The sequence below is a fragment of the Podarcis melisellensis genome, assembly GCF_964234715.1.
Source record: "Podarcis melisellensis genome assembly, chromosome: 3".
NCBI classification, from domain to species: domain Eukaryota; kingdom Metazoa; phylum Chordata; class Lepidosauria; order Squamata; family Lacertidae; genus Podarcis; species Podarcis melisellensis.
Window position 1 is genome coordinate 292718 of NC_138530.1, and position 21883 is coordinate 314600.

Consider the following 21883-nt stretch of genomic DNA (forward strand, 5'->3'; position numbering starts at 1 on the left):
AAGGGACTTCCGGCGCCCGGAGATGACGTGGCAGGCGCCTCCGAAACCGCGCACGCCTATTGGCAGGGAGGGAGGCGCCGAAGGATCACGTGGGGGGCGTGTCATAGACAACGGGTAGAGGTGCGCGCGGGAGTCCGCTGCCTCCTCTTTCGAGAAAGAAGAAAGCATGGCGGGTCCGGAGCTGCGCGGGGAGATGGAGGGGGGTTGAGTCGTGTCCGCCTCTTCGTGACCCCCTGGACCAGAGCACGCCAGGCCCTCCTGTCTTCCACTGCCTCCCTCATGCTAGTAGCTTCGAGAACACTGTCCCACCATCTCATCCTCTGTCGTCCCCTTCTCCTTGTGCCCTCCATCTTTCCCAACATCAGGGTCTTTTCCAGGGAGTCTTCTCTTCTCCTGAGGTGGCCAAAGTCTTGGAGCCTCAGCTTCAGGATCTGTCCTTCCAGTGAGCACTCAGGGCTGATTTCCTTCAGAATGGAGAGGTTTGATCTTCTTGCAGTCCATGGGACTCTCAAGAGTCTCCTCCAGCACCAGAATTCAAAAGCATCCATTCTTCGGTGATCAGCCTTCTTGATGGTCCAGCTCTCACTTCCATACATCACTACTGGGAAAACCAGAGCTTGAACTATACGGACCTTTGTTGGCAAAATCATAGTAAAAAGACTTAACAATCAGAACAAGTCACGTAAAGTGTAAAACGTGTGTGGGGGGGGTTAAGCCTCGGGATACACACGGAGCCTGTTGGAATTTGCAGAGGCTTTCTCCCCCTTGAGATTTTGGCCTAACCAAGTGCACCCACACTAGAGCATCGCGTGGAGGACAAAGCAGAGCCTCCAGGAAACATGCTCAGCCCCATCAGCACATGGCTCAGTTGAGTTGATCCAAGTTTAAATTTAAAGACAATATCTTTATTTTGGAAAAACGCCCCCCACCCCACATTCATTGATAGACCAATACTTCATGTTTTTTAATTGGTAGCATTACTGGAATTTATAGAAAGGTGGGGGGGGGGTTGCCCCTCCAGCAGACATCATACACCCCCTGACTACAATCACTCCTGCAAATGTCCCCACAAAACACTTCATCACACAGTTTTTTCCTATGGCTATTCAAAAGGGCCGCCGCTGCACATTACCAAATGTAACAATTCACTGTATCTATGTGCTGGCTCAATGGGAAAACTTTAGAAAGTCATATAAAATCAATTTGTTGTTGTTTAGTCGTTTAGTCGTGTCCGACTCTTCGTGACCCCATGGACCAGAGAACGCCAGGCACCTCTGTCCTCCACTGCCTCCCGCAGTTTGGTCAAACTCATGCTGGTAGCCTCGAAAACACTATCCAACCATCTCGTCCTCTGTCATCCCCTTCTCCTTGTGCCCTCCATCTTTCCCAACATCAGGGTCTTCTCCAGGGAGTCTTCTCTTCTCATGAGGTGGCCAAAGTACTGGAGCCTCAGCTTCACAATCTGTCCTTCCAGTGAGCCCTCAGGGTTGATTTCCTTCAGTATGGAGAGGTTTGATCTTCTTGCAGTCCATGGGACTCTCAAGAGTCTCCTCCAGCACCATAATTCAAAAGCATCAATTCTTCGGCGATCAGCCTTCTTTATGGTCCAGCTCTCACTTCCATACATCACTACTGGGAAAACCATAGCTTTAACTATACGAACCTTTGTTGGCAAGGTGGTGTCTCTACTTCTCAAGATGCTGTCTAGGCCTGTCATTGCCCTTCTCCCAAGAAGCAGGCGTCTTTTAATTTCGTGGCTGCTGTCACCATCTGCAGGGATCATGGAGCCCTAGAAAGTAAAATCTCTCACTACCTCCATTTCTTCCCCTTCTATTTGCCAGGAGGTGATGGGTTATTGATAAAATCAATAGTGTACTCAAAATCCAGAGAGTGTAAATAAACCAAAACACCTACTTCCAGGTTTGCAGTGTTCTTATTCCAAGTTGTTCATAAACTAAGCTGTTCTTAAACCAAGGTACTACTGTGGTCAACTTGGTTGAGAAACGGGATCATGTATATATTTCCTTTTGTTTTTACTTAATGGGTGTGAGGTGGAGGTCAGGGGAGGGATGGGGCAAACTGCTGGAAAACCCTCCCAGATTGTGACATAACTTGTGTCTTTGAGGTGGCCTCTTGCCTGGCACTCTGGGGCCAGGATGCCAGCAATTAGCACCTGTGAAAAGGGTTGCTGGGTACTGAATTGTAGCATGGGTGGAGAGGGCTGGTGGAAGAGGGTTTCCCAACTATTATGAGCACTGGGGGGGGGCTCTTTCAGGGAGCCCCCCAAGGAGGTACGGAAGGGGGCTGGGTACATGCTGTTCTCTGGGGCTGCAGGAGCCAGGTGCCCAGGCAAAAGGGACGAGTTTTGCCCATGTAGTGGCTGCCTGGCTTATGTTTATTCTCTTGGAGGGAGGAGAACCGGTCTTGGGTCTGCTGAGGGAGGGGGGCAGGGGTCCCGCTTTTTTGCCCACCTTTCTTCCATTTCTTATACATGCCCTTCTTAACTCTCAGCTCATCTGTAAGCTCTTTATGCAGCCACAACGGTTTCCTTTGATGTACTTTTGGGTGGCACTTTTTCTTTTATGACCCCCCTTTAATACTGATACTTTATTGAAGGTTTCGGTAGAGAAATGAAGTTAAAAAGGTGGAGAAAGGTCAAAACAAAGCAAAATGAACTGTTTGAAACACAATACAATACAATATAGGGGTAAATAAGTAGACCGGTTATTTTTATAAATGCATTCAAGATATTATATTTGCCATAGGCAAATATAGACTAGAACATGGTTGTTCTAGTTGTACTGCCAGTGAAGAAGAGGACTGCCACGAGGCACATCAGAAGAAAGCTCAGACAAGACTTTCAAACACAGCACACAGAGTCATAAAATACAGGATCATAAACATCAAAACATCCTACTACGCACATTGGAAAGATTGCAGGTCATGGGATGTAAACACGCATGGCTCTATACTGATATCATTTCCCTTGGTTATCTAGCATACTCCCGGTCCGTTAGGTCTTAACTTACAACTCATCGGACAGTTTTCTTAGCAACCAGACCATCAGTGAGAAGCGATGAGGACCAGAATTTTCTCTCCTTCCAGGAGAAATGCTAGTTCTTCCCCGGATGCTAACTCCACACGTAACCCTTTGGCAAAACATCCATTTCCCTCCTAGAAGCCCAGGCAATGTTCACACAGCATAGGAAGAAAGCGCGAGGGTTACCGTACAAAATGCAGCCACACAGGAATCATTCACTGATGCAATCTATCGGAAGGTTAAATGCAATTACTACTGGAACAGTTAGAACAAAGTCTAAGTTATATCTAATGTCTAATTAAATATCCACATTTTACATTAGGATCAATATCAGTATTTCAGCAGAAGGAAGGGCTTGAGTTGTACACATATAGTTGTTGGTATGTGGTTTAGGGTAATATTATCCCCTGACAATTTCAATTCCCTGCCCCCAAAGTAGTATTTATACATCATAATACTTTCCTCCCCAAATGTGCAAGCGTCGGACATTGCATCCAATAAATTATAAGCATTATTTTTTGTTGTATAAGACATGATTCATAATCTAATGAATCATGAGCTACCAAAGTTAAAACTTTGTCCCACTGACGGGGTAAGACAGGAACCTCCAGTTCTTTATTTTGTTCGTTTCTCAGGTTTTGTATGTCAAATTGATTGAGTGAAATCAAGTATCCGTAGAAAACAATCCCTGGCTTTTTAGTCTCAAAGGATTTAGCCAATTGTTCTAATATCTCAGGTGTCTTAGATTCTGTAAAAGCTGCTGGTCCAAATAAAGATGCTACAACGTGTCGCAGCTGCAAGTATTGCCATTGATCCAGCCTCTCTCATAAATCATGATGGACACCTGGTTAGCCAATGTGGAAACAGCGGGGCCCTTCTGATGGTCTCAGGCTCCTCTGGACTGGTACCTTCTTTATAAAACACCCTCCTGCCTGCTGAGTCTATTGTCTATTCCCGCATTTCAAGGGATTGGACTGGAGGCTCCTTGGGTCCCTTACAATTCTGCTGTTCTATGATCCAATGAAGATGATCTCCTCAGCTCCCACCTTTGGGTGCAAGATCACCTGAGGCCGCTGTCAAGCTGTCTTACATTCAACAAGGACCAAAGGCTCTTACTCAACATCACTCTGGGCTCCCACATCCAAGACAGATCGTTCAACAGCATGGCAACTTCTGTGTCATGCTACTGGTGGAGAGGACAACATTCCGGACTACACTGGTGGAGAATGGAATAAACTGTTGGCTGTTCCTGAAGGAGCCAATACCGAATTCTCCAACCAGATATCAAGCACATACAGCATGTTGACTGAGGTCCTCCTCTGAGGGTCTTCTGCTGGTTCCCTCACGGCACGAAGTGAACTTACAGGGAACCTGGCAGAATGCTTTCTTGGTAGTGGTGCCCACCCTGTGGAACGCCCTCCCTTCAGATCTCAAGGAGATAAAGAACTACATAACTTTTAGAAGACATTGGAAAGTCTTTAATGTTTGATATTTTACTATGGTTTATATATGCTGTAAGCTGCCAAGAGTAGTTGGGGAAACCCAGTCAGATGGGTGGGGTATAAATATTATTATTTTTAATCCCAGAGGTTCCTTATGAGGACCGTTCAAGGGATTTTCATATGTTTAGCCTGGAAAGTCAAAGGATATGTGATAGCCATGTTCAAATACTATGATTCTCCCTGCTGTGAGCTCCTTGATGGAAACTGAGACTTTTTTTCCATTTGAAGCTCTTTCCACATTCCAAGCACTGATATGGTCTCTCCTCACTGTGAATTCTTTGATGGGAAATAAGATGTTCCTTTCTACTGAAGCAATTTCCACATTCCAAGCACTCATATGGTTTCTCCCCTGTATGTATTCTTTGATGGGAAGTGAGTGTGGCCCTCCAAATAAAGCTCTTCCCACATTCTAAGCACTGATGTGGTTTCTCTCCTGTATGAATCCTTTGATGGGTTGTGAGCTTAGATTTCTGACTGAAGCTCTTCCCACATTCTAAGCACTGATATGGTTTCTCTCCTGTATGAATTCTTTGATGAGCCATGAGCTTAGCTTTCTGATTGAAGCTCTTTCCACATTCCAAGCACTTATAGGGTTTCTCTCCTGTATGAATTATTTGATGGGCTGTGAGCTTAGCCCTCTGACCAAAGCTCTTTCCACATTCCAAGCATTCATAAGGTTTCTCCCCTGTATGAATTCTTTGATGGGCTGTGAGTTTAGCCTTCTGAATGAAGCCTTTCCCACATTCAAGGCATTTATGGGGTTTCTCCCCGCTGTGAGTTATTTGATGGGAAGTGAGACGTTCCTTCCTAGTGAAGCACTTTCCACATTCCAAGCATGGGTATGGTTTCTCCCCTGTATGAATTCTTTGATGGAAAAAGAGAGAGCTGCTGTGTCTGAAGCTCTTTCCACACTCTAAGCACTTATGGGGTTTCTCCCCGCTGTGAGTTCTTAGATGGCAACTGAGATTGGAGCTGCGATTGAAGCCTTTTCCACATTCGGGGCACTGATATGGTTTCTCCCCTGTATGAACACTTAGATGAGCTGTGAGCTTGGCTTTCTGACTGAAGTTCTTTCCACATTCAAAGCACTGATAAGGTTTCTCCCCAGTATGAATTCTTTGATGGGAAGTGAGACTGTTCTTATAGGTGAATCTCTTCCCACATTCCAAGCACTGATATGGTTTCTCCCCTGTGTGAATTCTTAGATGGGAAGTGAGACTTTCCTTATGGGTGAATCTCTTCCCACATTCCAAGCACTGATATGGTTTCTCTCCCGTATGAATTCTTTGATGGGATGCAAGACTTTCCTTATGGGTGAATCTCTTTCCACATTCCAAGCATTCATATGGTTTCTCCCCTGTATGAATTCTTTGATGAGAAGTGAGCTTAGCCCTTTGACAAAAGCTCTTTTCACATTCCAAGCACTGATAGGGTTTCTTACTTGCATGAATTTTCTGATGGGAAGTGAGATGGGACCTCCGACTGAAGCTCTTTTCACATTTGAAGCACTGATATGGTTTCTCCCCTTTATGAATTATTTGATGAGATGTGAGTTTAGCCTTTTGACAGAAGCTCACTCCACATTCCAAGCACTCATACGGTTTCTCTCTTGTATGAATTCTTTGATGGGCCATGAGGTTAGAACTTTGCCTGAAGCTCTTTCCACATTCCAAGCACTGATATGGTTTTTCTCCTGTATGTATTCTTTGATGGAGAGTGAGCGAGCCGCTGAAACGGAATCTCTTCCCACATTCCAAGCACTGATATGGTTTCTCCCCACTGTGAGTTCTTCGATGGGAAGTGAGATTGAAGCTGTGACTGAAGCTCTTTCCACATTCCAAGCACTGATATGGTCTCTCCCTTGTATGAATTTTCTGATGTGACACCAGATTGCACCTCTGACTGAAGCTATTTCCACATTCCAAGCATTGATGGGGTTTTTCCCCACTGTGTGTTCTTTGATGGGCTGTGAGACTATCCTTCCGACTAAAAGTCTTTCTACATTCCAAACACTGATAGTGATTCTTCCCAATGGGATTTATTTGATGGGATGTGGAATAGGACGTCTCTCCTGTGTCAATTTTGTAATGGTCTCCATTGCTCATGATTTCCAATCCACCACCTGCATCAAAGAGAGAAATGGATTAGAACTTCAGGAAGAAATGGAGCCCCAAATTATTGAACAATACCCTTACTACAAGCTTTACTGCCTTTGTTGATGCTCATTAACATACACACTGATGGGGACCAGAGCCTGGCACCTTCCAGGATAGATTATGTTTGGCCAAATCATGGAATCTCTGCCATTTGCAAAGTCAGTTGTCACTTTGGTCAACCAAAGGCCAACAGAAGCAGAGACAAAAAACCTGACAGAAGCTATTTTAACTTCCCTCGCCACTGTGAAGACCAGCATGAACATGGTTTAAGAAGCCATACGTGGAGGAAGAATATTGTCAGACCAAATGGTAGATAGCTCTCCATTTAAGGTGAGCTGTGGGGGAATTAGAATCCCAAATGGTGGTGGTTGTGCTGTTGTGCTCCATTAAAATATTGAAAATTCCTCACATATAGATATGTATTGGATTTCAAAACAGATACTATGATCCAGCAGGAAGCCTTACTGAGAGAGTCCACAATCCTACGATTCTCCTCCATGACTTCGTTATGCAGAGCTCTCTGGTCAGGATCCAGCAACGCCCACTCCTCCTCTGTAAAATACACAGCGACATCTTCAAAGCACAGAGGACCCTGAAGGAAAAGGAAAAAGGTCCTCTTCTGAGACAGCATAAAGATTATCTACTACACATTGCTCGGTTGTTTTCTGTCTGTTGATTGTGTTGTTTTAATGGGATTATTTTCCTACATATGTTAATTATGTATGCTTATTATAATGTTTAAATGGAATTCTTTTATTGTGCATTTTAATGGGCCCAGAAGCTCCCTGATTCTTTCCCAATACCTGATCTGTCTCCACAGTTGCTGCTTCTCCTCCACTACCATGAAAAGATGGATGAGGAGGTCTGGGTGGCATCCTTCTGTCACCTGCAAGAGGCACAAGTCAGCGGGAAGCCCTCAGTTCCTGCATCTCTCAGAGGTTCAGCACTTCATCTCTAACTACAGATAGGCCTTATTAAAAGTTTTCCTTGCTGAGTGCATTTAGACATTTCAAATTTTAGTTGTGTCAAAATACATCCCCCCCCTTGGGGCTTTCAGCCTCCCCTCAAAAGATTTACACAACCCACAGATTAGTTTCAAAATCCACAGAATGAGAAAAAACTCCTTCCTCCTTACTCAGCGGCCTCCCTCTGGTGTCCAACGGAGTCTTCTCTGCCTCACAGGAATCAGGGCCCGTTTCGGCAAACAGATCCTTTGCCTGAAATAGGATTCAAACAGAGAATGGGGAGAAGAGTTGGAAAAGAAATGGCAGAGGCAAATTTTTGGGGGTATCAGATCTAACTCCCTGAATGTTTTCCAAAATATGATGAGCCATTAGTAGAGAATTTGGTGATACTCTCCCTCATGTTGGTAGCCCCTTGGGAGTTTCCAGAGGAAAGTCTCTCTCACCTGCTGCTCTGCTTGCTTTCTCTCCTCTGCCTGACTCAGGAGGAAACCTTCAGCCAGGGCTACAGCCTGGGAACTGGTCTCTGCTCCACATTCCCTCACCCAGCTCTCCATCTCCAGGAATCCTTTCGTTTTCTGCCAAGTTCTGATTGTCCAATTTAGATCCTACAAAGCAAGCATAAAGGTAAAGGTAAAGGTACCCCTGCCCGTACGGGCCAGTCTTGACAGACTCTGGGGTTGTGCGCCCATCTCACTCAAGAGGCCAGGGGCCAGCGCTGTCCGGAGACACTTCCGGGTCACGTGGCCAGCGTGACATCGCTGCTCTGGCGAGCCAGAGCCGCACACGGAAACGCCGTTTACCTTCCCGCTAGTAAGCGGTCCCTATTTATCTACTTGCACCCGGAGGTGCTTTCGAACTGCTAGGTTGGCAGGCGCTGGGACCGAGCAGCGGGAGCGCACCCCGCCGCAGGGATTCGAACCGCCGACCTTTCGATCGGCAAGTCCTAGGCACTGAGGCTTTAACCCACAGCGCCACCTGCGTCCCCACAAAGCAAGCATATTGGTCTATTATCAGACTGATACATGGTCAGGAGAAGAGAAATGTTTCCTTAGCAAGCGTGGCTGAGTCTTGCTAGGAGCCAGGGCTGGACTGCACCACAGCCCTGACTCTGAACTTTCATTAACAGGAAAAAAGTAAGAAGAAAGAGAAGTATGTCTCTAGCCCTGGTCTCAGGAAAGCGACCATGCAGAATTGCCTCACTGACAATTTCATGACCCAGAAGGTGCAAGCAGCAGCAAGGGGATCATCTCTCTTGGACCTGAGACAGGGACAAAGTGATCAACATAGTGGAAGTACAGTGGTACCTTGGGTTGAGAACTTAATTCGTTCTGGAGGTCCGTTCTTAGCCTGAAACTGTTCTTAACCTGAGGTACCACTTTAGCTAATGGGGCCTCCCGACGCGCGATTTCTGTTCTCATCCTGAAGCAAAGTTCTTAACCCGAGGTACTCTTTCTGGGTTAGTGGAATCTGTAACCTGAAGCATCTGTAACCTGACGTGTCTGTAACCCGAGGTACCACTGTACTGGGAAACGCGTGGAAACCCAGCCAGATGGGCAGTGTCTAAATAAGAAATTATTATTATTATCATAATCATCACCATAATCATGTCCCTCTGGGTTTCATGATTCACAGGCATGGGGAAGCTGAGTACAGTCAGACTCGCACTCTGGGCTTTAAAAAGGCCAATTTCAGAAAGCTTAAGGAGCTACTGGGTGAGGTCCCAGGGTCAGAATTACTGAATGGGTCCAAGATGGTTGGGACTTTCTGAAAGGTGAAATATTGAAGGCCCAAATGCAAACAATTGCAACAGGAAAGTGGGAGGCATCTATGGAAAACAGTGTGGATGCCCAACAAGGTAATAAAATAAAAAATGATGTGAGGAGCAGCACTCCTTCCTCTGGTTGAAGGAAGGTGAGGACAGGTGACCCCACCTAGGCCCGAAGTCCCGTCCCCCCAACCAGGCCTCAGAACTGTCCAAAATTCCTTTTGTCTTCTAAAAATCCACAGCTAAAGTTTTCCTCTCTTTTTCTCTGCGCATAGGCAGAGAAGGCTTCGAAAAGCTAATGACTAGGCTCTGTTCAGAGCAGGCCTGAGAACTGAATCTTATCTCAACATCTTGGACATGCTGAACCACACGGCTCCTCGACCCCCCACCCCCCTTTGGCTTCCCACCCCTTTCCTGGGAAGGGAGCCAAGAGTCCACAAGAGTCCCAAGAGAGCTTTCTGCTCATGCTCAGAGGAACTCATGGGCAGGACTCCTGAGGGAGGAGAAAGGGGAGGGAACTGGAAGGGGAATGACTGTGAACCTGTGCTTGTTTGTGAACTATCACAGTGTTTTTCAACCTTTTTTGGGCAAAGGCACACTTGTTTCATGAAAAAAATCACGAGGCACACCACCATTAGAAAATGTTAAAAAAATTAACTCTGTGCCTATATTGACTATATATAAAGTAATTTTCTTGAATAGGAATCAAATAAACACAAAGAAAGTATTTTATAATTACTTTATTATGAAATAGTAAGTAAAGAGAAATATGAAAAATTATAAAATACTTTATTTTTAAATCTTTTCAATTTTTCCCACGGCACACCAGGCAACATCTCACGGCACACTAGTGTGCCGCGGAACAGTGGTTGAAAAACACTGAACTATCACACTTGCTCCTTCGACCAATTCATGAATGGTGGAACTAAAGCTTTTTCTCCAAAACTATTCCTTGAGTGTCCCTTTTCTGGTGCAATATTTTTCCCACCCGAGGGCAAAGCCTCATAAGGCTACATGGTGAGGGACCAGCTTCTCCTCAGAGAGGCTCCATCCAGAGCCCCTTCTTCTCCCTCAGTCCAGTCCTGGGTCCAGATCCCTCTTTCTGCTTCTATCTCTCCAAAGGAGCCTGGCTCACTTGAAGGCCCTCCTTGGGGAAGCTTCGCTTTTCAGGGTTGACATTTTACTATGGTTTTATATGTGCTGGAAGCTGCCCAGAGTGGCTGGGGGAGCCCAGCCGGATGGGAGGGGTATAAATGATAAAATAATCATCATAATGATCAATAATTCGCTCTCTTCCCTTTTCTGCCCCTGACTAAAAACTCCCTCAGAAGCGGCTCCTTTTCTTTTCCCGCCCAAAGTGCTGGCTCCGCCCCTTTGGCTGCTTGCTGGGCAGCCAATCAGAGAGAGAGAGGCTCCGGCCCCCTGGTGGCCTTTCGGGGGAACTGCACCCCGACTCCGGCCTGGCTCCGCTGTCAATCACAGGCTCCTCCCGCCTTCACCCAGAGACTTCAGATGGCAGAGGAGGAAAATGACTCTCGAGGAGGCTGAATCTCAGCCCAGCCAGAGGCACTCCTGACCTGGCGCCTGGGGGGCCACGGGGACTGATCTCACTCACTTCTGAAAAATTCCTTCCAGTAGCACCTTAAAGACCAACTAAGTTAGTTCTTGGTATGAGCTTTCGTGTGCGTGCAGACTTCTTCAGATACCAAAATGTGTCTTTAAATGCAAAATGTGCATGCACACGAAAGCTCATACCAAGAACTAACTTAGTTGGTCTTTAAGGTGCTACTGGAAGGAATTTTTCTGCTTTGACTATGGCAGACCAACACGGCTCCCTATATGTAAGTCTGATGTTTTATTGCTTTTAAAATATTTTATGGAAACCGCTCAGAGTGGCTGGGGAAACCCAGCCAGATGGGCGGGGGATGAATAAAGAAATTATTATTATTATTATTATTATTATTATTATTATTATTATTAATTACAGTGGTACCTCGGGTTAAGAACTTATTTCATTCTGGAGGTCCGTTCTCAACCTGAAACTGTTCTTAACCTGAAGCACCACTTTAGCTAATGGGGCCGCGATCTCTGTTCTCACCCTGAAGCAAAGTTCTTAACCCGAGGTGCTATTTCTGGGTTAGCGGAGTCTGTAACCCGAGGGACCACTGCATCGTTGTTGTTGTTAGCCGCTCTGAGCCCGGCTTTGGCTGGGGAGGGCGGGATGCAAATAAAATTGATTGTTATTATTATTCGAGTCGCGCAAGAGAAGCCTAAGCCCTCCGGAGGGCCAAGCAGCGAAGCAGCAGCAGCAGCAGCAGCGCCTCCCCTCGGCCTCGCCTCCTCCTGCCCGGCCTCTTTCCCCCTCAAGGGGGGTCCCTCCTTGACCGAGCCCCGCCCGGCATCCCGGGACCCCGAGGCGAAGAGGAGACTCACCGGAGGAGACAAGAGGGGGGCCAGGGAGGGGTTCCGCCTCCGGAAGACCCGCCTCTTCCTGTCCTGTCCTCTCTAGGAGTGCGGCTCCGCTGCTCTTAACCCTTGGCCCGCCGGGCGCGCCCAGCTGGTCTCCTTTGGGGGGAGCCTGGGGGCCGGAGGAGGAAAAGGAGTCGGCCAGGAGCCGAGAAGGGGCCAGAGGAGCCCCCTGCCCGCCCGGGATGGGCAGGGTGTTGCAGGAATTTATGTGTAGGTTGGGGGGGGGTTTGCCCCTCCAGCAGATATCCTGCACATGCAGCCCACTACCAAAACCAGCACAATCGCTTTTGTGACTTTTGTGACTTGTCCCCACAAAACACTTCATCACAGTTTCTTCCTATCTATTCAAAGGGCCTTTGCTGCACGATACCAAATGTAAGAATTCACTGATAAATGTATCTCTGTACTGACTCACTGGGAAAACTTCAGAAATTCCTATAGACCTGTGAGCTCAGCTCCTCAGCAGCCCCTCTGCCTGAGGGATAATCCCTGGCATCCTGATATCTGAGTGCCAGACAGGTAGCCATGCCAGAAAGAACAAACCCAGATGGAGACAAAAGGGTGGGATGAACTGGGCTGGGAAACAGGGAAATGTAAAGATCTCTTTTGTTCCACTTGATGGGTGTTTGGTGGAGGGCAAGGGGAACCATGGGGCAGGGTCCAGGATGCTCACATTCCGGCCACCAGACCTCCCCTTTCATGATGTAACCGTGATGTAGTTTGGGGGGTGTAACATGGGGATTAGCAGCTAATAAAAGTTTGGGTTCTCTCTTGTTTGGGGCTTCCATCTTGTTCCACCTGGTGGCAGGTGGGAGTCCTGTCCTGACAGTCTTCCATCAAGACCAGGCCTACCGGCTGCTCTTTTGCTCTGGGATTCCTGGCTGGGGTCCTTGTTTTTTTGTCCAAGGGAGCCCTCAGATTTCTCCGTTAACAAGGGCAGGAGGCAAAGCGAGGGCGGCTCCCGGCCCGGAAGATGCCACCTGCTTGGGACTCCTGTTTTGTAGAATACAGGATTATCCCGAATTTCCATGTAAAATTCAATAGGGAGTGATCCAAGAGAGTCTGGGAGAATCTGATGCTAACTGCCAATACCAAGATGAAAGTCTGCCTGATTTGCATGTACACACGCCTGTTTCAGAGGATGGGAAAGAAGCAGAGCTCTTGAGACAGGATGGCAGATTTGACCACATAGGCCAGGGGTAGGCAACCTAAGGCCCGGGGGCCAGATGCAGCCCAATCGCCTTCTCAATCCGGCCTGTGGACAGTCCAGGAATCAGTGTGTTTTTACATGAGTAGAATGTGTCCTTTTATTTAAAATGCATCTCTGAGTTATTTGTGGGGCATAGGAATTTGGTCTTTTTTCTTCTTTCCAAAATATAGTCCGGCCCCCCACATGGTTTGAGGGACGGTGAACCAGCCCATGGCTGAAAAAGGTTGCTGACTCCTGTTATAGGCCTTACTGGAACCTGGTGGGATGAGACTCATGACTGGAATGTGGGAATTGAGGTGTATAACCTGTTCAAAAGGAACAGACCAAACAGGAAGGGAGGAGAAGTAGCATTATATATAAAGGATGTGTACACTTGTGAAGAAATCCATGACCTGGAGCCTGAAAATCAGATTGAGAGTATATGGGCAAAAATGGTTGAGAGAGAAACCACAGTGACCTTACAGTGGGGGTCTGTCATAGAGCGTCAAGCCAGACTGAAGGCTTGGGTGATGCCTTCCAAGAGCAGATGACCTCTCTCCTCAAAGGAGCTAGTAGTCCTGGGGGGCTTTGATTTCCCCAGCATCTCTTGGAACTCAGAATCTGCCTCCCTGACAATTTCATTTCCCAACACTGGGATCACCCGAGGCCCTTCTCTATGTCCCCTCTCCCCGAGAGGATCAGAGCAGTGGCGTAGTGTGGTGGGTGCAGCGGGGGCTGGCCGCACCGGGCGCAACATCTGGGGGGGGCGCTCGCACTCGCAGCTCTCTGCCCCTACCTGGCTCACTCACTCACTCTAGGGGACGCAAATGACTTGCCTTGCCCCGGGTGCTGACAACCCACGCTGCGCCACTGGTTCAGAGGGTGACAAGATGAGAACCAGCCTTTTCTGTGGTGGCTGCCTGTCTGTGGTATGCTCACCCCAGGTAGCCTGGCTTGTTAAGCGACCACAGCAGCACCACAAATATATCCTAATATCCTTACCTTCTAAAGTCTCTCTCTCCGTCTCTTACTCTTGCTCCTCTTTCTCTCTTACTTTCTCCCTTTTAATTCCGTTTCCATTCTATTCCTCTCTAGATTAATGTTTTAGTTTGGAATATATATATATATAGGGACCCCTGACCATTAGGTCCAGTCGTGGCCGACTCTGGGGTTGCGGCGCTCATCTCGCTTTATTGGCCGAGGGAGCCAGCGTACAGCTTCCGGGTCATGTGGCCAGCAGGACTAAGCCGCTTCTGGCAAACCAGAGCAGTGCACGGAAATGCCGTTTACCTTCCCGCCAGAGCGGTACCTATTTATCTACTTGAACTTTGACGTGCTTTCGAACTGCTAGGTTGGCAGGAGCAGGATTCAAACCACCAACCTTCTCACTGGCAAGTCCTAGGCTCTGTGGTTTAACCCACAGCGCCACCGCGTCCCATATATACGGTGTGTATATACATATATATTCTCCATATTCTTGTTACCACCTTTGATGACTCACTTTTTTAGCAATGGCCCCAGAAGGGAAAGAAGTTAAATAAAGGTTTTGCTTCCATGTAAATAAATGGCAAGAAAAGCCTTCCGTGCCCACATTTGGACAATTTTGCAAAATTAGAAATAAATGGGTGACATTTTTTTCTTTTATGGATCTCCTCACGGGGTAAAAAACCAGAAGGAAATACCCCATCCAACTTCTCTCTTTTTAATATTTATATTTTATTGAACATTTTTGGAAGAGAAATGAAGTGGGAAAAGTCAGAGAAAGGTCAAAACAAAGCAAAGTGCTTGAAACTTTATAGTTTATAGCGCAATATAGAAGTAGTCCGATTATTGTAATAGTAGAAAACTATGAGCAAGTCACTGTGCTTTATAGCACTGCATTCCAAACACCATTCCATTTGTCCGTACACAATCTATCTGTTCATATACTGCAAGAGTAGTCCTATCTTCTCCCTATTATGCCAAGGGAGTCGCAGATTTATCTTTCCAGTGAACTGTGGCAAGGATTTACTTCTACACCACTTGGCTGATACGCAGCAGAGGGAACACCTTTAAATAAAACACAGAGCCAAGGGAATAACAGCAAGTCCAGTTAGGGTCAGGGTCAGGGTTTGCAGTCTGACCTATTTTCCTTTGTATAAGAACAAGCACGAAGGAAGCCTCCCAGCCTGTGAAAAGAGTTGGCCCTGGCAAGTATTAACTGCTCTCAATCTTAACCTGTCAACTGCCAGTTGTCCAGATTTTAATTTGTCTGAATTAATTTTAAGATGTATTTTGATTAATTGATGCCTGCTTTTATGTATGCTGTGTTATTTATAGGATGATAGCTGCTCTGAGCCCGGCTCTGGCCGGGGAGGGCGGGGAACAAATAAAATGCAAATAGTGACGATGATTAGCAGAATAGCTCACCATCTGATGATTTAGTTTAGTATTAGGGCTGAGCGATACTTTCTTTTCAACATCGTGATATATCAGCAGCTAAATACCGGTGTATGCTGATATATCATGATGACTGGAATTTATATTGGCTGCTTCTTCCCACCTTAGGGAAAGAATAAGCAGCCAAGATACATGGTCCAGCTCCACACAGTGAGCTACTCAGCGGTAGACCACTGGTGAAACTGCTGCCGCTCCCGAGTCCCTCGGCCTCCAGCACAAGCCAAGAGTGGTGGTGCCTTTGTTTGCGATATACCTCCAAGTGAAGCCGCCATTGCATTCTGCCCCTCATACCAGTCCTGGGCAATGTATCAATCAATAACGCATTCCTGTTTAGTGCAGAAGGCAGCCTAAATGTTGCTTCCTTGTTATCTTTGGGAAATTACGTGGCTGCATTTTGGGGTGGGAGGAAAAAGATGTAGGGCAGAATCCTAATAAGTTACAAAGTCGGTTGCTCCTATTGGGTAATCAGCAAGAATAAAAACCTCTCACCAAATAAAACTGTATTTAACTAATTAAAGTCAGGGGTGAAACTTGGGCACAGGAGGACGCATCATCATCATCATCATCATCAAATCATTACAAAATTCCGGCTGTTTTCACCAATACTTTATCAAGCCCTGACGAAGCCTTCACCTATGTCTTGAAGGTGCAAGATCCCTCAGTTAGAAGATCCATATGCTGCAAAGTTTTGTCAAGTTCTACCATCGCAGATTACGAGCAAGGAATGCTCTCTCATATAAAAAGCCTTCTGCATATAGAACATTTTCAAGTTAGAGACACAATTGCTTTAAAAAAAATTTCAGTTGTAGTGCAGCAATGGAGACAGGTTTTTCCTACTGTCTGGGGATAGGCAATTTGTGGTAATATCACAAATTTTATGGTATTTTTTTATAGCATATCTAAAATCCGTTGCTTTTTAGGGGCTAATTAGCTAATTGCGAACCACTGTGCTAGAGGCTTGGTTGGTTGCAGGCCTGAGGGTGTGGCTCCTGAGAGGAAGCCAGGCTGAACGAGGAAGTGAGCAGAGGAAGGAGTTAGCAACCAGCAGCAAACTTAGCTTATTGCAGCTTCTGGGAGCTCATGAACAGAGCTCACAAACAGGCCTCCCAAACATAGGCATTTGCGAGGGCATTTAATGGGGAGGCCCAGAGTGTTGTCCCATGGCATGCATAGGACCAAGAGACATGCAGGGCGAGGGAGCTGCTGCAGTGACCTGCAACACACGTGCCATGCTTGTCTTTCTGCCGGAGAACATACAGTTGTATACCTGCAGCAAGTGCAAACTGGTTGTCTTGCTGGAAGAGAAGGTACAGCAACTTGAGGCCCTCCTAGCCATGCTTTGAGCTACAGGACAACATGCCAAGTTTCTTGATAGAGCGGAGTTGACTGTGATGCAACAGCAACACCGATGGGGTGGCCCCAGGCTGGAGGAAGATCGCCCACTGCAAAAGACCAACCCCTGGAGGAATGTGAAACACAGAAGTAGGACAGTCACAAACCACGCTTTGTCACTGGAGCTGCAGAATGGCTTCCATGCTCTCACCTTGGACACCAGTTCTGGACCAGGGGGACTGATTTAGATGGCGTCGTTAGTGGTAGCTCTATTTTGTGCTCCGCGTTGATAATATAGATTTATCAGTATTTATCAGCACTTTTAAAGCTTTTTTTTTCTTTTTCTTTTTTTTTAACCGAGCTTAGCAGTTTTAAACTATCACTCTTTTTTTTATTAACTGCCAAAGGCCTATTTTTATCCAAAAGAGGCTCAGCAAGCCGCCCTATCTTCACGAAGCTGGTAATTAGCAGACGGGGAGGCCAGCTACTCCTTTGGAAGGACGCTGAGCTTTTTATCTATAGAAAAAAGGAAGGAATTGAAGCAGCTATAACCCCAAGAAACACAAGGCAAGTTCAACCCGATAATTATTCCAAGGGACTTTTGTTTTTTTTTTTTCTGCTTTGTTATACTGCCTAGCTACTTTACTGGTTACGTCGTGGGGCTGTTGAATGAGGGAGAAAGACCTAGTTGAATTTTAAACGAAACAAGGCATAGTATGAAAGCTTAAGACCAGTAATATTTTCTAACATTTTAAATGACTGATACCTCACAAGCCCCGATGTAAATTGCTGGAGAAACTAACAAGTTGGAGAGGTTGGAGAGGTTTAGGAGGCAACTTCCACAAATCGGCATTTCTGCTATTGTTTACTCCAGCTTAGAACAAAAGATAAGCCGCCGTTAAGCAAGCACCCCCTACCATATATCCATATATACCCATATACCCACTATGGTCCTCACCAGGAAAAAATACAAGGACCAAGGAATTTTGCCTAATTCACCACAGAGCCCGATGGAGCGCCGAAGGAGACAAAGTAAAATTACCAGCTACTTTCCTCAAAAAGACTCGAGCAAGAGAACTCAGAATGAGAGTATCCTAGATGTAGCTATGCCTTTGCCACTCACAGTGTTGGATTGGTCAACACAGCTAAAGGACTTGCAAACAAACAACAAGAGGACAAACCATCCAACAAATTTGGCCCAAGAACTTGCCATAGCAGAGAATGCTACAAAGGCTAATACAGCCAACACACCTGATGCCAATCCTCATTTGTCACCGCTGGAACTTGGAGGTAATCTTTCAACCCATTGGTTGAAAGCCAATGACAGCGGAACAGAAATGTGGGGTGATTATCTTCAGGAGCAGATATACCAGATTTCTAAGGATCTCCTTAACGTTAAAAATTTTTTAGCGATAACAAACGGGCTGCTCCTGACCCTAGTGGATAATTTCAAACAACATGTGAGCGCTTCAGACCAGAATACAAATTCCCTAGCCAGCCCGGATCCACCACTCCCCAGCAAACCCCGGAGGAAAAAAGCTGAGCCTAAGATGAAGAAAAGCAAAAATATGAAAAACCTAAGGCGGCGTAAGACAACTCACCGTACCTGTAAAAAATATTGGCAGAAGCTCTTTAACCTTCTTCCATCCCTTTCTACAAGTGGAACAAACAAATCCAACTCGAGTGCCATCAAAGAGACACGTAAAGTAGATACACCCATAAAAGAATCTAAATCAAGTTCTGAAGAATCAACACCGAGCTGGGACAATGGAACTAATCCATCTACAGTTATACCGCCCCAGAGTCCTCTTATGGCCAGCACAGAATCTGTAGACAGAGGTGAGCAGGCGACCCAAACTATTGAGGGGAACCACTCCTCCCAAGCTCGACAGATGTTGTGTCCCAAAAGAGAATGGAGTTTAGTCCTAATCCCACAAAAGCTTGTCTTTGCTAATTACCCTAAACCGCCTAGATTTTATGCAGGGTTGGACCGTATAGACCACTTTTTGTCCATTATAAGTGGCATTTTACCGGGGGTAGTAAAAGCAACTGACATAGCCGCTATAGAGTATCTACATCAAGATGATTGCTCGGTACGAGCATTGATTACTTTTTTAGATCATAATCTGGCCAGTTTCATTTTTAGAGCTATAAACCTATTCAAAAAAGAAAGAATAGTCCTATTAAGAATATTTGAAAATAGAGCACCTGCAACCTCTCTGATGGGGCCCAAGGGCATAGGAATGGAAGTTCACAAAAGGGAAAAAACCAACCACCAAAACCATCGAAATCGAAAGCATAAGTTCCAGCAGGATCATCTCCATCAAACAGTACCAAATGAAAAAAAGGAAGCCCCACATCCAACTGGCGTCTGGCCTCTCACGTGTGATAGTGAGGACTCCGCTTTGGAGGAAGAACTCTCGCTGATAAAGCGATTCTGGTCACTGCATTCTCCAGCTCAAACTGAGATCCTGAAAAGACTTGATTTACTTCGAAGCAGACTAGAAAAAAAGGATGATCAAGGTGAGACAATGAAGGACCCTTACGTGCAGCCCATATCTCCCAAATGTCTGGTGGATAAGAAGACAGTGGGAGGCACCTTCAAATGTGTAGACGTGGAATTACAATCTGAGCCCCCTGTGATGTACAATAAAGTAAGACCAAATCAAGGTGTGAAACCTCAAAGCTCCTGGCACAGCTATCTTAAATTGTCTCCGAATGAATTAGCTTCCCCCCCAACTCCAAAATCTAGCCCCAAATCACCAAGAAAAGAGGATCACTACACTCTCTCCAAGCAGTCATCCTCGAAAAGAGCCAACGGGTGTGTTTTTTTAGACACCAAAGAATCGCTGGACGTGGTGGTGACATAGATCCAGCTCCCCGAAGGGCCCGGGGCCTAAAAGTGCTGTCTTGGAATATCGCGGGTTGGCACGCCAAGAAAAATAATCAACAATTTTTGTGCTACCTTAAGCAATTTGACATCATCTTCTTTCAGGAGACATGGCAGAATGACCCTATATTTCTTAATGGGTATAACTGCCACTACCTGCCTGCCTCTCCATCTCTAAGGGGCGGCAGATCTAGTGGTGGCCTAGCTTGCTTCATTTCCACGGAGCTGGCGCATTCTCTAACAGCCCTACCCAGCTGCAATTCTTTAGCAACAGCTGCCCTACTTAGCTTCAAGAGAACTACTCTCTTGCTGGTCAATGTCTATATTCCCCCAGGCCAAAAAAACCCCGTTGTCAAGGCTACATGGGCTGAGCTAGAGGCGTTTTTAGAGCCTCTCGAATCTACTTACCCGTCTGCCCTGACTATTGTGTGTGGAGACTTCAACGCTCGTATAGGAACAGATGACAACAGTCTATACACTCATTTCAACCTATTTATGGACCCTGAAGAACAGACGGATATTGGTGCGACACGACTGTCCAAAGATAGTAGAAGTAATTTCCCAGGTCTCTGCTTAGTGCAGGCTGCCAGACGGAGGGAACTGCTGATATTAAACGGCAATATAGAGGGGGACCGCCCCGGGGAATATACCCATTTCTCCAAGGCTGGGGGAAGCGTTATAGATTATATCTTAATCTCAAGATTTGCTCACAGCTTTGTAAGGAAGTTCCAAGTGGGCCACAATACTCTGAGTGATCACCTACCTCTAATTTTAGAGCTTGCAGGTCGGCCTTTTGACTATTCTATTGCCGAGCCACAATATATACCTTCTGTAAATTTGGATATACCTGCCCCCCAAAGACTCAAATGGTCCCCAATACTGAATGAAAATCTAACCCTCCTTCTTCAGTCAGTGGAGTTAAAGCTCATTCGCTCCGCTATTGTATCAGGCAATTCAGTAGATGCGATTATGGAACGCTTTAAATTACTTTTGGAAAGATTGAAACCCCATTTAACAACAGTGATACATAGCTCCGCTACAAAGAGGGCAAAGGACGGAGCTAGCTGGTTTGACCTGGAGTGCAGGCAAACAAGGAGACAAACGAGAACAGCCTACCAGAGATACAGGAAATCAGGGACTGCCCTCCTACTTAATGCTTATATTTATCTGAGACGGTCTTACAAACAATTACTAAGGAGAAAGAAACTGGAAGCTGAAAGAGCCGCATGGCACAGTTTGGTTAAGGCATCGCACGAGAAAGATACTACTTGCTTTTGGCGAACCATATCTGGTCTACTGGACCAGGAGCGTACTAATTCCATCTGTACAGTGGAACCAATGGAGTGGTTGCGCCATTTTCAATCTTTGTTCTATGACCAGGAAGCCCAACATTACAAACTATGCATTCAATTGGAGGACCTACCTCATTGGCCACCAGTAACTGCAAAGGAAGTTGAGAATTTAATCGCACAATTAAAGAACAACAAGGCCCCAGGGAATGATTACATCCCTGCCGAACTTCTGAAGTCCAACATTGGCTGGTGGGCCCCCCTGCTGGCATCTTTATTTTCTTGGATCGACTCAACGGGTTTACTCCCAGATGGTTGGACTGAGGCAATAATTATCCCAATCTATAAAAAAGGACCCATGACAGACCCGGCGAGTTATAGACCAATCAGCCTTCTGCCTATACCCAGCAAACTATATGCCAAACATCTTTATATCAAGCTAACTAGCTGGCTGGAAACTGAAGCTATTCTAGCGCAAGAGCAAGCGGGTTTCAGGCAAGACAGATCCACCATAGACCATTGCTTCACCCTAGCCTATTTAATTGACAAATATGCCAAAAAATCCCGTGGGGTGTTATATGCAGCCTTTATCGATCTAAAGGCTGCTTTCGATTCAATTCCACGTGTAAGACTCTGGGATAAATTGAGCACATCAAGTATAGACAAAAGACTATTATTTCTGATCAGCTGTTTATATAAAGACACGGTGCTGCATGTAAGAACTTCGTTAAATGGCCATCTTATAGGACCAGTTCCTGTCAGTAAGGGGGTCAAGCAAGGTTGCATCCTGGCCCCAGTTCTATTCAACATCTACATCAATGATATGGTTAACTGTTTGTCATCTCCG

General features: G+C 46.1%; 1 protein-coding gene across 1 annotated transcript; it reads right to left on the reverse strand.

The window, feature by feature from the left end:
• Positions 1–6921: 6921 nt before the first annotated feature.
• Positions 6922–8217, reverse strand: LOC309365907 (uncharacterized protein; the record flags this gene model as incomplete). The annotated part of the gene is made up of 4 exons (XM_081904518.1): positions 6922–7290; positions 7502–7584; positions 7834–7915; positions 8107–8217. The coding sequence occupies 4 exons, from the start codon at positions 8215–8217 to the stop codon at positions 7045–7047; spliced, it is 522 nt and encodes a 173-aa protein (XP_081760644.1). The 3' UTR covers positions 6922–7044.
• Positions 8218–21883: the final 13666 nt, after the last annotated feature.